Source organism: Periplaneta americana, chromosome 2 (assembly GCF_040183065.1).
Source record: "Periplaneta americana isolate PAMFEO1 chromosome 2, P.americana_PAMFEO1_priV1, whole genome shotgun sequence".
Lineage (NCBI taxonomy): Eukaryota > Metazoa > Arthropoda > Insecta > Blattodea > Blattidae > Periplaneta > Periplaneta americana.
In genome coordinates, this window is record NC_091118.1 from 173,205,885 (window position 1) to 173,227,879 (window position 21,995).

Here is a 21,995-nt window from a genome sequence, read left to right on the forward strand (position 1 = left end):
CCCTCTGTGTTATCCTGAACTTTCCTAATGGCATATTCTAGAGCGAAGTTAAAAAGTAAATGTGATAGTGCATCTCCCTGCTTTAGCCCGCAGTGAATTGGAAAAGCATCAGATAGAAACTAGCCTATACGGACTCTGCTGTACGTTTCACTAAGACACATTTTAATTAATCGAACTAGTTTCTTGGGAATACCAAATTCAATAAGAATATTATATAAAACTTCTCTCTTAACCGAGTCATACGCCTTTTTGAAATCTATGAATAACTGATGTAGGGCCTACTGTACCCTTATACTCCCATTTTTTCTCCAATATCTGTCGAATACAAAAAATCTGATCAATAATCGATCTATTACGCCTGAAACCACACTGATGATCCCCAATAACTTAATCTACATATGGAGTTAATCTTCTCAAAAGGATATTCGACAAAATTTTGTACGACGTCAACAAAAGTGATATTCCTCGAAAGTTACTACAGTTAGTCTTGTCCCCCTTCTTAAAAATAGGTACGATTATGAACTCCTTCCATTGTTCTGGTACAATTTCCTTTTCCCAAATTGCAAGTACAAGTTTATAAATTTCGCTAGATAATACGCTTCCATCCTCTTGTATTAATTCTGCTGAAGACTTGTACTTTTTCAGATTTTCTATCGCAATTTCGACTTCAGAAATTGTGGGTTCGGGTATAAATGGCTCAGTAGAGTGTATTTCAATTTCGTCCCGATCATTTCTACTTGGCCTATGTAGGCTATATTTAATAGTTGCCCAAAATAGTTTTTCCATCTGTTAATAATAATAATAATAATAATAATAATAATAATAATAATAATAATCGGGCGCGCGGTAGCGTCTCGGTTAAGGCATAATGCTGCAAGCTGGAAAGTCGCGGGTTCGATTCCCGATAGGGTTATGGAGTTTTCTTTTGATCTAATCCTTCCAGACACACTATGGGTCTGGGGTCTACTCATCCTTTAACAGAAATGAGTACCAGGGGCATTTCCTTGGGGCTAAAGGTGGCGAGTATGTAAGACTGACATCCCTACTACCATTAAATGCCGATTGTAAAGGTAGGAGCCTTAACTTCTCGCCACCCTCTGAGCCGATTTGGCCTATCATAGGGTTTACTTTAATAATAATAATAATAATAATAATAATAATAATAATAATGTATATATCCTCAGTAAAGAATCTAATGAAGAATGCCACAATACACTTCGGTTATTAGCAGAGTTAATCGAGGCACTTGAAAGACCTGTTTGTGCTGGAAAAGCATTGAACGTTTCTCTCACATCAGGTTATTACTGGTGGTCTACTCGTCTTCCCAGGAGTAAAGCGGCAGGAATAAACCATTCACATCCATTACTCGGTGGTGCTTAGGGACGCATGACGCTTTATATCCCTATCAAACTGAGGTACCTACCCAAGGCGTATTACATAAAGGGCAGAAATACTATTACAATTTCTGATTCTGTATACTTTAAGTGTCGTTTTATATCTGTGATTCTTTTATTGTAACACGAATGGCAACAGAGCCAGCGAACCTGGGTTCGATTCCTGGTAGTAAAGTGGAGATATCTGTCTCTCACAAGAAATGAATAAATGAGAGTGTCTTGTGTTGCATCATGCTAGCTAAATGAGGGAGGAATCCTGTTACTTATGGTTGTCAGGTGTTGCTGCAGGCAAGTTTCCTTCGTGAAGAGACTTACTTCCATTATCATCCCATGTTACTTCATTACATTCATGTTAGCATCTCTACTTTTCATGAGTTAAAAGAATTGTCATGTAAAAACTGTAGGCCTATTTACCCATCTCGTGTAACGTCTTTCATTTTACAGGTTATGAACTTCTGAGTGATTTTAGAACCTGTCTTGGGAACTCCTATCAAGATGGTCTCACAATAATAACTGTGGAGGTTGTAAACTAAACCGGTCATTTCCAAAATAGTATTATTATTTTAGGAAGTAGAAAAAACCGAATCGAACCTTCACTTTACCCCAAAGTGAACGATAATTTTATGTGTCGTGCATGTTACGACCGTTGTTCTAATGGTGTCAATAATCATGATTTTAGTTATTTTCTGTGCATTAACAATCTTTTGGAAATGTCCGGTTTTGTTTGGAAATGTTTACTTTCATTAAAAAAAAATTGACATTTATAACAGTAAAACATACACGTCACTTACATCAACTGTTTAATGGAGCAACGAATATAACATTACATGAGCCATTCAGAGCAGAAATGGTGTAAGTCAAGAATGGGTAATGAGGTTTGAAGTAAAAATTCTGTAAAATTCAGCGCAAAGTAGCAATTAATATTCACTTTATTTAAACTATTAGTAGTCAGTGGATAGCAAGAATGACATTAATTGCTACTTTGCGCTGTATTTTACAGAATTTTTACTTTAAACCTCATTATCCAATTTTGACTTACACCACTTTTGCTCTGAACGGTTCTCATGATAATTATAGTAAGCATCGGTCAGGCAATCTTTCAGCAATAGGGGTCCAGAGCACATAGGCTTACATTACCAAATATATACATAATATTTTATTAAATTCTGAAAATCTTCTTATGATTAGCATATTGTGAGTCTCTTTACACTCTAGCGGGAAAATATATGCCCAGGATCTTTATTGTAAGAAGATGGCGACCTGGCCAGTGCTTAGTACTTGTACATAATCACCCGTAGCGTAACACTTCTACAGTCATTTTAATTAAAATACATTTGAAGACCTCCCTCAAAGAAGGTTGTATATCATATGCTTTTTCGTATGATATACAACCTTCTTTGAGGGAGGTCTTCATTTAGCTCAATTATCTTAGTGCACATTGCATGAGAATAAAAATATGAATTGAATAACTTATCTCCCTAGATATCCTTGTCCACACCTGTGGAGTAACGGTTAGCGCGTCTAGCCGCGAAACCAGGTGGCCCGGGTTCGATTCCCGGTCGGGGCAAGTTACCTGGTTGAGGTTTTTTCCGGGGTTTTCCCTCAACCCAATATGAGTAAATGCTGGGTAACTTTCGGTGTTGGACCCCGGACTAGTTTCACAGGCATTATCACCTTCATCTCATTCAAACGCTAAATAACCTAAGCTGTTGATAAAGCGTCGTAAAATAACCCACTAAAATAAAAAAAAATAAAAAAATAGATATCCTTGACTTTCATTCTACTGTATCATGAAAAAATGAATATATTATAACACATTTACAATCATTTGAATTATAAGGGGAACAACTTACAAAACTCCGTTGGTCTGCGCATGCGTCAATCTTAAAGAGTGACAATATAATACTCACCTCCTCCTTCCTAATTGTTAACCAATAACGAGAGAAGGCGTTACTCACGTGGCCTTTCCATGAATAGAATGTTTTCGCATTTTTTATACAAAAAGTAGTAGTCAGATTCTAATACGGAAAAAAGCATGTTGATGAGTATTGTTTGAAGATTTCTAAGATGTTTGAGTCGCCGCAATATAACAAATGCGAGACTTCATAATTGAGGTTAGTTTTATACTATCGTAGTGTGGGAAAATATGTTTTTTGTAGTAGAAAATCAATCAATGATAACTTTTTTTCTCGAAACGATAAGTGGGTAGTTGTAGTGTATGAAATCGTCTAAATACATTATACTTTATGTTGCAAAAAACCCCACGTTAATAGAATGAGTCTACAAGATATTATCACTTGTTAAAGGTTTATGTCCGACTGCTCGCGGTCCGTCACGTAGCGCTCGCGTACATAAACATTATTTATCTCCAAAACCCAATAGTGCTTTAAAAATAAGCATTTATTGTTTTGATTGGTTTCATTTACTTAAGGGCCAAGCTAAAATGTTTAATCAGTTGTCTCCAGTCTTTTCAATTGGATTTTTATAACAAAATCCCACTTAACGTAAAGAAACTATTCTGCCTCCATCTTTTCGCAGGATATGGAAAAGACAAATGAAAGAAATGTGTTGATCACGTAGTAAAAAATAACTAAGAACAATATTTTTGTAGTGCTAATGTATTAGACAGTGAAACTGACAGAATAATTTCGTTAGAAGTTTAACTGATAGCAGTGATGCATCAGATGACTTGTCAATCAGTGCGACAATGGTTCAGATTAATGGAGGAAGACTCCGCCTCCAGCGCAGCGGTAAGGTTTGGTAACCTCCTACAGCGGAGTTTTGGCAGTTGTTAATCTATAGCAATAAGATATTATTTTCTTGCACATAGAAGTAGAAATGACCGATTTTGAATGGATTGGTAATTACAACACATACTGAGGTTAGAAATGTCCGTTTTTGTTACATTAGTACGATATGTAATTATCCGGTTTTGATTGAAACTACTGATTTTACCATACCGTTTCTCATGAAAATGATCGAGTCAGAATAAAAACAGTAACATACTGAGAAAGTTGCCTCTCTAAACGTACCGAAACCGTAAAAACTAATTTTTTGTTTTCGGTGGAAATGACCTGTTTTATTCACAACCTCCAGAATTATACTTTACACGATTACTGATTTCGTGTGCAGTAATGGTGAATATATATGTGACGTAATGAATGAAAACTAGGACTCGCATTACGGAATGCGCGCTGGTTCGAGTCCTCATGGGGGAAGAAATTTTTTTCATGAAATTTTGGCCAGTGTATGGGGCAGGTGTCCACCCAGCATGGTGATGGACTTGGGGAGCTACGATAGGTAGCGAAATTCGGTTATAACGGCTGGGGGGGATCATCGTGCTAACCACATGACACCTCCATTCTGGTTGCATGATCGTCCACATCTGCTTCGGAATGTGAACGTGAGGCCTGCAGCCGACTGGTCGGTCTAGGCCCTTCAAGAACTGTGGCGCCACGTATTAGTATTATTATTATTATTATCATTATTATCATTATTATTATTATTATTATTATTATTATTATTATTATTATTATTAATGAATGAAGAAGGGACAAGTGTCGTCTTTGATGTTGTAAGTTAGGCTATAAGTGATTTCATTACAACAAAATAAACTAAATTATTAAATGGAATTTTGGAAAACTTCACAAAATTACGGTTATATACTAGTAATATGACAGCAGAAGCCACTCTGAGATATTCCAAATACAAACCAAACTACAAGCAGGCGAAATGAAATTGTTACTTCCACTTTTAGGATAAAGGAGAAATGACAAAAAGAGACATACAGACATTCGGGAGAAGTTAAAAATATAACATAAAATTAATTTATTTAGTGTTCTGCCCAAAGGCAGGTCTTTCACTGAAAACCCAGCTTTCTCCAATCTTTCCTGTTTTCTGCCTTCCTCTTCATTTCCTCATATGATCCATATATCTTAATGTTGTCTATCATCTGATATCTTCTTCTACCCCAAACTCTTCTCCCGTTCACCATTCCTTCCAATGCATCCTTCAGTAGGCAGTTTCTTCTCAGCCAGTGATCAAACCAATTCCTTTTCCTCTTCCTGATCAGTTTCAAGATCATTCTTTCTTCACCCATTCTTTCCAACACAGCTTCATTTCTTATTCTGTCTGTCAACTTCACATGTTCCATTCTTCCAGGTATATTAAAAGAATTGCCTAAATCACCTACAGAGAATGGAATGACAGGTACCTTAAAGTACTGGTCATTTTAAAAAATAATGACATTGTAATTTGGATTAATCCTATATTTTTATATAACTTCTGACCTATTCCACATCTTAAAGCCAAAATGCTGATGCAAATTCTATGGGATACAATAAATTAAATGGAAATGAAATATACCTCTGACGACAGGAAGGTACCTATTACTGTGCGGTTTACTTTCAAGTTGTTATGTAGCTTAGAAATGTCACCATATTTAACATTTTAAATACATATTTCAATATAAAGTCCATGAAGTAATATAATTAGTTATTAATTTCATGTATTTCAAATCTGAATGCGTGTACAACATTTCGCAACTACGTTTCAACTCGAAAAATTCAATTTACAAGCATAAACTATCAGTCGAGTAGATGGTATGAGTATGCGGAAATTTTGTTAATTATGCTCTGAATCTTTTCTCTTGGCTCTTCAAGGCTTTGAGATAATAGAAGCAGTGCGTTGAAGACCATAATACAGTACATAAGAAATGTTATGTTTTATTTAACGACGCTCGCAACTGCAGAGTACATATGGATGTTGAAGTCCTTTTCTTATACTTTGTTTCCGAAATACTTTGACAAACCTTGGAGGCATGTTCCTCACACCAAAACAAGAAAAAATTTCATATAAACATATGTCCTAAAATCCTTAGTTTTTTAGTTATTAATGAGAGAACATAATGGAACATCTGTTAGATATTGTCAGCTTGGTAGCAAGTGTTGCAACTTTAATCAATTCAGAAACTCATAACAAATGTTCAAATGACAAATGACTGTAGTAAACAAGTCTCCTTGGCAACACATAGTCACCTAGGATACAATGGGTGCATCAGCAGACTTGTATCGATAACATCATTCGATTATCTAACAAAATGAATTATTATCGGTTACAAACTTAAGTTGTTGGATTGTACCTCGAAACGCATTGAAAGTAAACTTTCATTGTTATGAGTTTCTGAATTGATTAAAGTTGTAACACTTGCTACCAAGCTGACTATATCTAACATGTGTTTCATTGTGTTCTTTCATCAGTAACTAAAAAACTAAGGATTTTCGGACATGTTTATATGAACTTTTCTCTTGTTTTGTTGTGAAGAACATGCCTCCAAGGTTTGTCAAAGTATTTCTGAAACACTCTGTATAACAGCTGAGACTAACAGAGGGTAGATAGAAATCTGATTGTGTCTTGTATTAAAATGATTAATGTTTTGATTATTACTAAATGTATCTTGAATTTTAACATAAAACATCATGAAGGAAAGAGTGCATTCACAAGGTAAGATCAATGATTACGGATTGAGATTATAACAAACTATACTAAGACGTTTTGTTTAGAAATATGATCTGAACCACCGGCGTAACTCAGTCAGCTAAGGCGCTTGCCTGCCGATCGGGAGTTGCGTTTGGGCTCGGGTTCAATTCCCGCTTGGGCTGATTACCTGGCTGGGTTTTTGGGAGATCTTTCCCAACAGTAAGGCGAATGTCAGGTAATCTATGGCGAATCCTTAGTCTCATCTCGCCATATACCATCTCGCTGTCAACTAATCTCATCGACGGTAAATAACCTAGTAGTTGATGCAGCGTCGCTAAATAACCAACTAAAAATATGTATGATCTGTGTCATATTCAAAATTTCTGTACGCATAATATTATCGTTTTTATTCTGTATAGCTCGCATAAATATCATTCATAAATGTAAAAATAACTGGAAAGTCTGCATATTACAAACATGCAATAGGTACCGTGTTCGACCACCTGTCAGAATTGCCTTCAATATAGATCTAAAACATAAACAAGATCTGGACGTTGAAATTACTAATTTCAAATTAGAAGCAGAATAAAAAAAATGATTTCTACGACCTTATTCACGATTAGAAATTAAACCTAAACATAACGTTGTAATCTAGGGACAAATTTAGGTACAACATAATTAGAAGCTTGGCAGATGCAAGCTTTTAAGGTTAAATTTGCGTCAAAGCGAATAATTCAGCCAACCACGCGAGATGAGTGACGTATTAATGGAAGATAGAGAATCGAATTGAAACACAGAGTAAACCTGTTATCGTATTTTCCGAATAACACTGCAAAACCTGCTTGCAGTATCAAAATACCCTCAAACTCCATGGCTCAATGCTAACGAAGTGTATTGCCTCGGCAAGAACAAACAATCGATTCATCGCCACAATAGATTCCATCAATTGGTAATGCCACTCGAATCCACTACAGTGGAGTAACGGTTAGCATGGCTGACCGTAAAACGAGCGGGCTGGGTAACTTTCAGCGCTGGACTCTGGACTCATTTCGCAGGAATTAACCTTCATCTCACTTAGACGCTAGATAACCATAACAATTGATAAACAGTTGTAAAATAACCAATTAAAACACTCGAGAATCAATAGCATTGGCAATTCTTTATGTAATATAGCTTTCTCATTCTGAATGTTTAAATTCTCTTTCTTATGTTTGTGACAGTCTATTATGTTTGTTTAATGTCGTATTATAAATGTAGTCTAATAAAATTCTTGGTATTGCTTATATGCAGGGAGGAAGTGAAATAAGCCTGCAGATATTTGAGTGAATAGTTCATGTTGTATGTAACAAAAAAAAAAAACTGCAATACCATATTGCTGGAAAGTTCATAGTTTTCTCAGAAAAAAAAAAAATATTTTTCCCCAAATGTTTAACATCCTCTTATTCGGTAACTATTAGGAGTTGGATCGTGATTTTCGTCCATATCGATAGAAAATCTAATAAAGAACCATTTATCTCTTTGGCGTATTTAGTAAATAATGTGGACGGTTTTCGTGTGAATTTAATTTTAAAGCCACATCGCAACGTTGTAGCTGGAAAAGGAGGTGCGAGGTAGTTTACGTACGCTGAATTCGTTGGCCTCTTACATCTGCATTACGATACGAAAGGAGACTCTTAGCGGCGACGTTGCCAGACATCTGAAACTTCCACCTTAATTTTTCTAATTAACCGTGCAGTTAATCACAAAACGTAAGATAGGTTTTCTATTCATTTAAGTGTACCCTGTCGTCCCTTTCAATCAGCAGGACTATTTCACTTCCACTCTGTATATGGTGATGACAATAATAATAATAATAATAATAATAATAATAATAATAATAATAATAATAATAATAATAATGATAATAATGATAATAATAATAAAAACAATAATAATAATAATAATAATAATAATAAAAACAACAATAATAATAATAATAAAAACAACAACAATAATAATAATAAAAACAACAACAATAATAATAATAAAAACAATAATAATAATAATAATAATAATAATAATAATAATAATAAATAGCGAAAATGCACTGTATATGGTGAAGAAACTAGTAGCAGAATATAAAAAATGGAAGCCGACAGAGAATCAAAACTCCTGTTTAATTTGACGTTAAAAACGGTTCATTAAGTGAATTTCCAGCCGAATAAATAATTTTCAACATTTACTATAGAGGTTAGTAATCCCCCAAAGATACTCTACATTTGAGGTATACTAAATTGTGGCTAGCATAATTTGTTTTGAAAGAAAGAAAGAAAGAAAGAAAGACAGAAAGAAAGAAAGAAAGAAAGAAAGAAAGAAAGAAAGAAAGAAAGAAAGAAAGAAATGTGTTACTTCTATATAAATCACTCTGTATATGGAAACGAACGTGTCCTATATTTTCCGCGTTGAATTTGTTTGCCTTTGGGCGCTGTCATGTTTGCGAGTTGCATTTCTTTGTTTTTCAGTGCTGTTAGGTTAAAATTGTACAAAAATGGAAAATTAAATGCAGAAATGATTATACCCCATGTGAGTTTGAAGTATTGATAGACTTAATTACTATATTTATATATATTATATACGGAAAAGATGGAATATCCATAAAAGAAAATGATGAAGAAGATTAGTACTAATGTGTGTACGATTCAGGACCCCATTCATACCAGGGAACTGTGATTTATCCTAAGATTCATCCATAACCTCTCTTCGTTCGGCCAGTGACGTAGAGAAAGAGATAATCGAGTGTTCCCTCTTAAAATACAGAAAATATCAGTTGCATTGAATTGTAATATAAGCAGCCGATCCATAAGAGAAATACGACTGTTTCTGTGTTAAGTGACCCATTTGTTGCAGCAGAAATGACACTGTAGATTTTGATAAACAAAATTCCTCCTGAAGTCGGCCTGGTTGGCGCTGTTGGAATAGCGCTGGCCTCCTATTCCCAAGGTTGTGGGTTCGATCCCGGGCCAGGTCGATGGCATTTAAGTGTGCTTAAAATTGTACAAAAATTGTACTGTACAATAATAATCGTCTTCGAAATAATCACCTGTGGATCTGGCCGCCATTTTGTTTTACTTGGCCTACTAATCACTGGTTATCTCCTTTAACTGCTGGAATATGACCAGTTAACCTCCTGTTTTAAGTCCTAACCAAGGTCGATGCACTGTAAAAATTCTTAACCAGCGGTTAGGTAGAAATTTTAACCGATGGTTACACTAATCGACGTTGATGCATCTGGACATAGAATGCTGATAGGTCGTTAATCATTCGGACATAACGGGATGTTAATCTTAGGAAGTGGATAGATGAAGTGGATGGGATGGGTAAGTGGATATACAGTACAGCCATACCAGGCAAACTGGAAATTCTAATGAAAAAATGTTTTTCAGAAATATTTCTTTACTATTAGTTTAAGACATAGATAAGGCCCCAAATTTAAATACTCTACTGTTTTATTTTCAAAAGAAAATATTTTACAAGTTTTATGGGCATTGAATCTAAGTGGTCTTGGCTAGGTAATGGGTATTTTTTGTTTCCCTAAATTTTTCAGCACTTACTGATAGAGAGATCAGCTGTTAATCTATGTTTTTCAAGGAGCTATTGTTAAAGAAATATTTTTAGAGCCTGCACTGTTAAATCCAGAGCTCCAGAATCAAGGAACTTTTTACTCTGTACTATATTCTTTCTGCCATTCATTTTAAGTACATTGGGTTGATAACAATTAGCAATCTTAGAGTTCAAGTGAATATTTTGACTTAGAAATGTCACAGTTATTTTGAAACTGGAAAAATGGAGAACATTAACTCATCTGTGACAAAATGTGTGTAACATCCGTGGCATGAAAGAAGCAGCTATAAAATATTTACTGATTAGGCCTAAGTTTTTGTGAACTAATTGAATGGCATGAGATTTGCATAGCTTTCACATGGAACTATGAGAATGAATCTCTTTTTGCTTGAGGCAGAGACCTGAGTTTTACAATTTTTGTTAATAAGGTGTAAAGTGAGTTCACAAATCTTGTAACATCTGTGACGGAATCTTTTCTTTATTTTCTGCAATAATAATACATTTTATTCAAACAACTTTTTTTTTCTGTAAAATGATACTCATCTTCTAAATCCATTCTAATAATAAAAATTGACAAAAATCATTTCATTTTCAATATATAAGAGTTTCAAAATCGTAAAAATATAACATCCGTGATAACTGGGATTGCTGAATAGGGATGCCATTTGAAGGGGTGAAACCTAAAATGCAAATAGCACTAGTTTTCAACTTCCTCTTCAATATCTAAATTAAAGAGTTTTTTTAATTAAATGTAATTGAAATAAATAGTTACAGTAGAACCTCTATTATCCGTGGTAATAAAGGGGGTGGACTGGACGGTTAATCGAAAAAATCGGATAATCCGTACCATAAAATATTTTCATAAGTCCATACTACAATCTCATAATATTCCTCCGTAGTGTTGTGTTTAACATGCTAGATAGTGAATCAGTAGTTCACTAATTTAATTTCGGTTTATAAGGGCCAAGGAAGTCCCTTATGATGGTTGTTTGCGAAAGGATAGGGGTAGTAGAGGGCTCCTGTTGTATATATACATACGTTATACACTTTATCATTATTTTTCATTAAATCATGCACAATTGTGACGACAATCACGTATTCTGATGCGAAATGAGCCGCAATTTTTCTTTTCCCAAACCTCTCAATTATTTGCATTTTTATTTTGATACTTAGCAAAACACTTTTGACACCCGTGGAAGATATTTTGCATAGAAGTTATAAACTACTGGGGTTCGAGCAGTAGAACAAGGACTGAATGCTGCACAGATTTGCTATATATTGTGCGGAAGTTCTTGGGACTATTTCTTTGAAAGCAGGTAGTAACTATTTTACAAGTTGGGAAAAACATTTTCAAGTAACATTCTTGTTGTTTGCAGTAGTACTATGTAAAGGTAAAGGCTTTTAATAAAACACTCTAGAAAAAATGGGATTATAATACAGTAAAACCCCGATTATCCGTCACCCTATTAACCGATTGGTGGATTATCCGACTGTCTTTCTCTCTCGCAGAAAAAAATATGAAGTACTGTACATTAAATTAGCACGGATTTTTTCTACAGAGTGTGTTTTACAAACCTTTACCCTTACGCTTTATGATCTACTATTCGAGTGGCCGTACTGTTTAACTTCTATGCAAAAGGTCTTCTACAAGTGTCAAAAGAAAACATGTGCAAGTAGGTTTTAAGTGCAAGTAATAGTGGTTTGGAAAAAGAGAAAATGTGGTTCATCTCACATCACAATACGAGATAGGAATTACAACTGTGCGTGATTTAGGGTAATGAAAAACAAAATATAAAGTGTATAAAATTTGTAAATCTACAACATGAGACCTCTACTATTCCTATCTTTCCACAGACGGTCGTCATATGGAGTTTCCTTGAACATTAAAAACCCGTCGTTGAAAACCAGACTCAAGTACAATAAATAATGTTTTAATAACTGACATCGGAAAATCACACTTGAATTGTTAAAAAAAAAAAAGACTTAAATTAGTGAAATTCTGATCCACTAGTTATCGTATTAAAATAGGTCATGGAGGAAATTACGAAAATATTATGTAGCTGCTTAGTTTATGAAAACTTTTATGGTACGGATTATCCAATTTTTTCGATTAACCGTTCACTCCACCCCTTCATTACCACGGATAATAGAGGTTCTACTGTATAAGGTATACTACTAAGTTTCTTACATGTTTATTTCCGTAGTAAAGAAAGAAAGAAAGAAAGAAAGAAAGAAAGAAAGAAAAGAGCAACAGAAAGACTGTCGGATAATCCGCCGATCGGTTAATAGGGTGACGGATAATCGGGGTTCTACTGTATTTGGACTGTGAAGTTTTGAAATGAAAGTCCTATTATGTTGTGTATTCATTGGAGAGGATTAAAGTTACAGATAATTCTGTGTTAGGAATGAACCTGAGTCTCAATTAGGCTGTTAGAATTGCAAGCAATCTGGTCTCAAGACGGCCATAACCATTTCTCGTTGCTGAGTCAATAACAAGTTGTTCGAATGCTAGCGATTTTCAATATGGCGTGACGATGAGTACGTGATGCAGAGTGAGGGAGGAGGAGTGGAGCGGACTTGCGCCGCACGAGGTCTCTGTGTTCGCCTTCCAGCGGGTCGTTACAGCCTTCTCATCTCGAGTCTAGCAGTTTTCGGGGATAAACCATATCCTGGGCGTCACTGTCTGCTCCATCATATTCTGTGTGTAATATCGCAATTTTAAGGATTCGTCAAAATCCTTCACTGGTGTTGTAATTTTCATATATTCGAGTTTTTACTTATATTTAGAATGAGAAGTTAAAGAATAATTCATCAAGTGACGAAAAGTGTATGGAAATTGCATGCGAAGAAGTTACTTATTCGAAAAAAAAAATAATAATAATTTGTGTTGAAATATCTAGCTCTACTCCCGTTTTACAGTCAGTGTTGTGAATATAAAAATGTAAATTATGAATCGCATTTGCATTGTATCGTATAAAGTTGTGCGCACAACTACATTAAATCTGAAAATTTTAGTTTAGTAACATTTTAGGAATCAGTGAAAAATTTTATTTATTAAAATATATTTAATATCTTTAACCTTAAGGAAATATGGCTACATTATAATGGTCTATATTTATATTATTCCAACTGGCGCGACATAATTATATGCTAAATACATCAATAATAAGTGCTACCAAATATAATCGTGTTAATTTATCTCAGTTGTGAAATAAGTGCTAATTTTCCAAAAAGTGGGAATCGCGGTGTTATAATTGCATCTACATTGCATTTGCTTCGATTATTTTTCGTTATCATTCAGTTTGGAAAATCTCAAGCCACAAAATTTGTTAATTTCAATTTATCCGTATGCGTATAAGATATTAAAAAAAAAAAAAAAACTTAGAGACGATGCCATTTCTTCTAAAATGAGTTGCTGTACTATTTGTTACATATACGATGAAATCATGCGGACGCTCACACATTTAAAGGACATCAAATTTATATCTTTCATTCAGTACCATATTCAATTCTTTGAAATTATCGAAATAAAAAAATTAGAACAGCGGTGTTGTAATTGCATTTACATTACATATGCTTCGATTATTTTTCGATATCATTTAATTCAGGAACCGTCAATTTACAGATTTTTTCCTTTAAAATTATTCATATAATTATATTATTATATATTTACATATATTTATATTATAAATATATTATTATATATTTACATATATTTATATTATAAATATATTATTATATATTTATATTATAATTATAATATATTTAGAAAACTTAAGAGAGACGATACCAGTTATCCTAAAACGAGTCGTTATACATACATACATATACATATACATATACATACATACATACATACAATAAAATCATACAGAAACTCACATACTTAAAAGAACATAAAATGTATATCTTTTATGCAGTACCATTGTCAATTACTTGAAATTATGTAAATGTACTATGTAATAAATTAATTTAAATTGTGCATTGTTAGTAACAAAGCAGGAATATATTCTACAATATCTTTAAATAAGAAAATATTGATAAAATTGAATTTTATCACTTAATATATTACATTATTTAATTAAAAATTGTAGATTAAATATTACAGTTCCTGCGACAGAAAATGATTGCATGAATTAAACAGTTAATAAATTGATATTCGTAACAATGAACTGATTATTTGAAGAATAAACGACATTATCTCTTGAAAATAAGCATTATTAAAGAGAAAAGAAACGTTACAGACGTCATATTACGTACACGTAATTCGAATTTTCGTGTGTTAATTATAAAACAAAACACACACACTTATAATCATACTCGATTTATAATCATCGTTGAATATGAAATAGAGATAACGCAAATGTTTTGTAAATGGAAGAGTCTTGTACAGTTGACTCTTCGGTAACATTATCCCCTGGGAAAGAGCGCTCCATATTCAAAGAATAGGAGGTTGGGTAGAGCCCAAATTCGTTGTCGATATGGAAGCCAGGAAGAGCGTATCAAATTCTTAATGGCAAGCGAATTTTCGATTATCAATGTTGAAGCGAATGAAATCTATTTGAGTGTGCTGTGGTTGTATGAAGACTTAGAACTGCGATATGTTTTGACTTACAGATTTTATTATCTTTGTGTATTGTGAACGTAGCGTGGAAAATAAAAGAAGAGTATCGATATGAATCCGATAGATATTACAGTGGAAGTAGGTCATTTACTTGTGTCCAAAGTGCTCGGTGAACATTTTGTGTTCGTACGTGTAAGATGTTATAGATGCATTAGGGTCTAAATATGTTTTCAAAAGTACCATCCTTGATAAAAACGGTACCTGTGAATATTAGAACTTCATTTTAATATATTTTTCCCTACCATTTCGGATAATTGTAATGTAATATACAATGTCAGAACACCGATAAATTAATTACATGAAATCTATGGGAGGTAATCTTTTCTTCCTAATCCGTATTATGGGTACATCAAGAATATAATATACAACAATGAATTTTTAGATTAAAGCAATGAAATTTTTATTTACATGATTTATTATTATTATTATTATTATTATTATTATTATTATTATTATTATTATTATTATTAGATACCTATGTATGGTTTATACAACAGGGTTCACCCTACGACTTATTTTAGACTTATAGACGTAACATGAGAAGCACAAATGGTTAATTTTTCATGACTTAGGATCAGCACGAAACCAGATTTACACCTAAGACAAGACAGGGCATTTAATGTACATTGAAAATGACAACAAATAATAATAATAATAATAATAATAATAATAATAATAATAATAATAATAATAATAATAACAATAATAATTTATTTATTTATTTTATTTATTTCGAATATTAATGTGCAAAACAACAGCACAAAGCCAATTACAGTTTAGCACAAAATAAAAAACAAAACAAAACAGAACAAATGATTATGAGAATGAATGACAGAAAATGGCAGTGAGATGAAATACAATCAATATAACAGTCAACATTAATCATTCACCAAATACAACAAATAAATGGCAATATCTGACAAATAATAAAATATATTAAATAACAAGTAAGGATATATCATGCATAAGTAAACTCAAATCTGATCTTGCAAATTAGCACATTTAATACACCTGGCTATTGGAGAAAGGGATTTAAATAATTTAGTGAAGAAAATTCTTTGACCACGAAAACCTTTCACGGGAATTCTAATAATATTAATAATATTAATAATAATAATAATAATAATAATAATAACAATAATAATAATAATAATAATAATAATAATAATAATAATAATAATAATAATAAAAACTGATAAACTTTGTAACTTATTTACCGTGTTAATATGAGGAATTTTTAATGATTGACTGACTAGTTTTGAAGTGGTATTCTTCATTGTTCGAGGCCTAGTCACCACTTCGAAACCAGTCAGCGAGGTAAAATTCCTCATATTAACACGGTAAAGAAGTTATAAAGTTAACCAGTGATTATATAAATGTTAAAAGTGTATATAGAACAATGAACAATGAATAATAATAATAATAATGATAATAATAATAATAATAATAATAATAATAATAATAATAATAACTGATCAACTTTGTAACTTATTTACCATGTTAATATGAGGAATTTTACTTGACTGACTAGTTTTGAAGTGGTATTCTTCATTGTTCGAGGCCTAGTCACCACTTCGAAACTAGTGAGCGAGGTAAAATTCCTCACATTAACACGGTAAAGAAGCAATAAAGTTAACCAGTGATTATATAAATGTTAAAAGTGTATATAGAGCAATGAACAATTAATAATAATAATAATGATAATAATAATAATAATAATAATAATAATAATAATACCTAATACTTACTTACTTACTGGCTTTTAAGGAACCCGGAGGTTCATTGCCGCCCTAACATAAGCACCATTGGTCCCTATCCTGAGCAAGATTAATCCAGTCTCTACCATCATATCCCACCTCCCTCAAATCCATCTTAATATTATCTTCCCATCTACGTCTCGGCTTCCCCAAAGATCTTTTTTCCCTCCGGCCTCCCAACTAACACTCTGTACGCATTTCTGGATTTGCCCATACGTGCTACATGCCCTGCCCATCTTAAACGTCTGGATTTAATGTTCCTAATTATGTCAGGTGAAGAATACAATGCGTGCAGTTCTGTGTTGTGTAACTTTCTCCATTCTCCTGTTAATAATAATAATAATAATAATAATAATAATAATAATAATAATAATAATAATAATAATAATAATAATCTCAAGTATAGTTCACTCAAATTGTTCAGTCTCCAAGTAATTGTAGGGTACAAAGTATGTCATACGTACCTCAGTGACTAAACAAAAACCAGTTATTGAAATATAATGATGATGATGATGATGATGATGATGATGATGATAATAATAATAATAATAATAATAATAATAATAATAATAATAATAATGAAAGAAATACAGTTACTGACATGTTCTGTTTCGAAATAATTAAAAAAACTTATTCATACCAACGACACGATAAATAAAATGTCTTATATTAAACATCTTCATCATTAACATCAAGAATAACAGACAAAATATCAGTGACTAATCGTTCAACTTGTCTCATTTTTAAAGCATTTTAAAACGATTAATTCTTATAATTGCAGCTAAATAACAGTTCTTTCATATTAAATATCACACCATCTACTACACCTTCTCTTTTATCATCATCATCATCACCACCACCACCACCACCACCACCACCATCATCATCATCATCATCATCATCATCATCATCATCATCATCATCATAAACTAATTAGGCAAGTGTTAGGCATGTTGATTTGTTCCGTGTTCAAATATTACATTTATCATTGTAATACTTAATAATTCGTTGTATGTTGACTAAATTTGTTTCATAATAGTAACAATAACACCGAGAAAGTTAGCTCAGACTGTAGCGTTCGGGACTCACATTCGGAAATCCCGGGTTCAAATCCCGTTACCAGCCAATCTGACTGCGATTTTCATGGTTTCATTCAGTCACAAAGGCAAATGCCAGATTGGAAATTTACATGCCATAATTCATCAACGCCTCAGTCACCAGTATCACAAACATTAACAGTGACATGAACGCAAGCCATCTACAACACACAATAGAAACAGGAACTCAACAATAGTAACAACGGTCTACTGGTATACCCTCAGATCCTAAACATACGATATGACCACAGATGTTAAAGCGTGTAAAAAATAACAAGAATTAGGTTTTCAACTTGTTGAGTTTCCAAGTAATTTTAAAACGTAAAGAATTTTCATAACCACGACTGACATTAAATGAAAGGTGTAATATTAAATATCATAATCATCATTTCCATCTCTTTCACCACTACTATCACCACTAGTGAGCTATATATGATATTTATTAATTAATAGTTCAAAAGTACATAAACTTAATAATTAAAACTGACATATGCACAAATAGTGATTATACACAATAAATATACAATTTAATAACGGATTTTTATCATATAACTATTCAATTTATGTTGGTTTAACTTATACTCAGACTACCACCACCAACACTATCATTACCACCTTGAGGAATTTAAGCTGTTAGTATACCTCGAATTAAAATAATAGAAAAGTAAATATTCACGACATGCCAAGTAAAATTTCTTATATTATATCGTCATAATTAACAAGAATAACTTCAAAGTCTAATCTTAAACTAGTCTTGTTTTCAAATAATTTTAAAACACAAATAATTTCCATACCAACGCTGCTAAATAAACGTTTTCTCAGGTAAAAATCATACCTTTGGCAATTGATATTCTTTCTTCACCTACACCTACAATCTTCTCCCTCCCTCCTCCTCCTCATTTCATAATCATCAAATAATTAGAAACGTATTAGGCGTCTTGACTAGTTCTGTCTCCAAATAATATTAAATGTATAATTTGTTGAATGTTTTCAAAATGATCTTTCTCTCTTTAGTTTGTGTTTATACCCAGTTACTGCTATAGGTGTGTCTATGTGTTATTTCCGTTTTCTTTCATATTGTTTTACTTTATCGGTTACGTCTTACATTTTCATTTTTCCAATAGTTTAGCTGACTCGTATCTAAGGAATTTAATTTCTCCTGAATCTAACAATCTGCCTTGTTCTTTCGTTAAAATTTAATACAATAGGACGAGAGTAACTACACATTGTCCACTCTCCTCCCGACGGGAGAGGGAGCTTACACCTCAGACCGTTGAGGACACGGGAAAGAGGGCTTACACCTCAGACCGTTTGAGGAGGGAATGTGGGGGCGCTGTTGAGGTGGAATGGTACACAGACTTGGAAGGATGGCGGGACTGGACGTTAGTGTGTTAGGGGTTAAGTTGGTTCGGCGTAGGTGGGATCGGTGGGCTTTCAACTCATCCCAGTGGCGCACAATAGACCTCAGGTCGCGGTGCACAGGGATGTTCCCCTCCCGCCCTCATAGATAAAGAGAGAAAACTATACGTTTTTAAAACTTCAGCAGGGTGTTTTGATTATTAATGAAATTTTAAATATTTCAACACAAATTAAAGCGCAGAATTTTCAAGTAACAAGGTAGCAAAAATTTAATATAGAGTAATCTAAATTCAGTATTATAAGTGAAGAGCAGAGCTTTTACGCTCTCTGCTTTTCTCGTATGCCTGGAAACATTATATTTATTTTTATTATGATCATGTAGCACAGGAAATTAGCTGTGAAGACGAACATGGTGTGTCGGCCGTACACTGACGTAATAAACTGACTCGGTGTGAAGGGGTGGATGCTCAGGATGCGCCATGATGGTAATGCTGAGAAAGTCGTCACACTTGGACGAAACAAGACGACGATGAGATGACTTGTCTGATGTGTCACCAGCTGGTGGTACATGCGTCGGGCCCGCCACCTCGCGGCCGTCGCCGCCGCCACAACTTCAATCGACTCCTCATCTTCTTACTTATGTGTTGTTGTTATTGTACCGTGGTTGTGCAGCCATTGTTGCAACTCGAAGAATCAGAAGGCTCCGAGTCATTGTTGCTAGAGCGCCGTGAAACCGCGGACCAGGACTACTACCGCGACGATGAGGACCAAGCTTCCATTAACGATGAGGACGAAGAGGAGACCAATACTACAGGTCAGTTCCACTCCACACAGTTATTGGTTGTAATGTTCATCGTAAGAATTGTTTATCTTGTCAGTGACGACTTGGGCGAGATAAAATGAAAACCCTTCTCATTTTACAATGTTTTAATAATTGAAATTAATAATTAATCTTGAAATATAGTACGACTAAGCAGAGTTGAATTCATACCTTTTCCCCGGGAGAGGTGATTTATTCTATACTGGGGGAATATGTGACAGACAGCAAAAGAAGCAATAATTCGCGGATGCTCGTGTAAAGGATCTCATGTGTTAAAATCATCCTTAGCTATAATTAGTAATCATTTGTACACCAACAAACTTTTATTGTAAATGATTTCCTATGTTTTCGTATCATTTATTTTAATGTTTTCTTTTTCCTTTCAAATTGTCACAAAATTGGTTTTAATGATTATTCTTTATGAATTGATTAGTAGGCCGATATATTCGAACCCTTATTTAGGGCGGCCTTTTTTTTGTTAAATTGTTTTTTTGGCTAAAGCGGGATAAGTAAAGATTTGAACACTTTACGATTACTTCTGTCTTGTGTTAAAGGGGTTAAATCATTCTTCCATTCATGATGCAGTTACAGTGCTCCATATTTTGTGACAAAGGGGTTTTGTTCAGTACCAAAGGAGAGAAGTTTACATACCGGTACCTTACAATTTGACTTAACCCCCTTTACATGAGCACCCGCGAATTAATTCAGATCTTACCTAACAACAATAGAGGTACTCTATGTAAAGGGAACATTGCATAATAGAGTAAATTAAATAAATAGAATTTTCATTCGTTTATATTTTGTTTTAAATATTACTCAATGTTAATACAGTAGAAACTCTATTATCCGTGGTAATGAAGTGGGTAGACTGAACGGTTAATCGAAAAATCGGATAATCCCTACTATAATATATTTTCATAAATTAAAAACATAGGCCTAAGACTTAAGCCTACAGTTCTGTAATTTTCTACGTGCTCTTATGTTTAATATGCTAGTTAGTGGATCAGAAGTTCACTAATTTAAGTTCGGTTGCCAGTGACGGGTTTTAAGTGACAAGAAAATTCTTGCGATGGCTGTCTGCGGAGAGATAGGAGTAGAGGTATCGTGTTGTAGATTTACATTCTCGTACTTTATATATTTTATCTTTGTTTTATTTCTTTGGAGCTTTCGAGTAATTGGAGTCCTCTGGTGGTGTTACCAGCACCACGCAGAGCTAGATTGGTGGCAGGGCTGCTACCTTATGGTATCCAATCAGGCCATCATGTATATTAACCCTGCATGAAGGGGTGCTCCCTCCGCCTTTCCAGCCGTTTAACAATATATGTGGGACCATTAGAAGAACACTCCGTAATAAAACTAGGAAAGATACACAGATTAAACTATATAAAGTTATGGCAATACCAACGGGCTTATATGCGAGTGAAACTTGGACGTTAAAAGAGAAAGATAGAAGTCGACTACAGGCAGCTGAAATGCGATTTCTTCGAAGTGTAGTAGGAGTAACTCGACTGGATCACATCAAGAATGAGGAAATAAGAAACAATCTAAAAGTTAACAGTCTGTTAGAAACTGTAGATGAGTATAAACAGAAATGGTGGGAACACGTACAACGGATGAGCCAAGATAGAACCCCGAAAATAATCGCTGGCTATGTACCCACTGGAAAAAGAAGTATCGGCAGACCAGCAAAAAGATGGATCCAAGAAATAAAGGAGCCGCAACGGGCTTAAAGCCTACAGCTTGAAGCAGAAGAAGAAGAAGAAGAATCTTTGTTTTATAATAAATAGGGCACAGTTGTAAGTTGTAACGCCAATCTCGTATTGTAATTCGATATGAGCTATCGATTCTACTTTCCCAAACCCCTCA

General features: G+C 33.8%; 1 protein-coding gene across 4 annotated transcripts in view; it reads left to right on the top strand.

Moving 5' to 3' along the window:
- Positions 1-19,691: 19,691 nt before the first annotated feature.
- The window catches only part of LOC138694835 (uncharacterized), a 540,942-nt gene continuing 538,638 nt past the window's right edge, over positions 19,692-21,995 (top strand). For all 4 annotated transcript variants that reach the window (XM_069818950.1, XM_069818948.1, XM_069818947.1 and 1 more), the window contains exon 1: positions 19,692-20,123. In XM_069818950.1, coding sequence (XP_069675051.1) covers positions 19,844-20,123 — 280 coding nt within the window. In that variant the 5' untranslated portion in view covers positions 19,692-19,843. The remainder of the gene's footprint in view (positions 20,124-21,995) is intronic.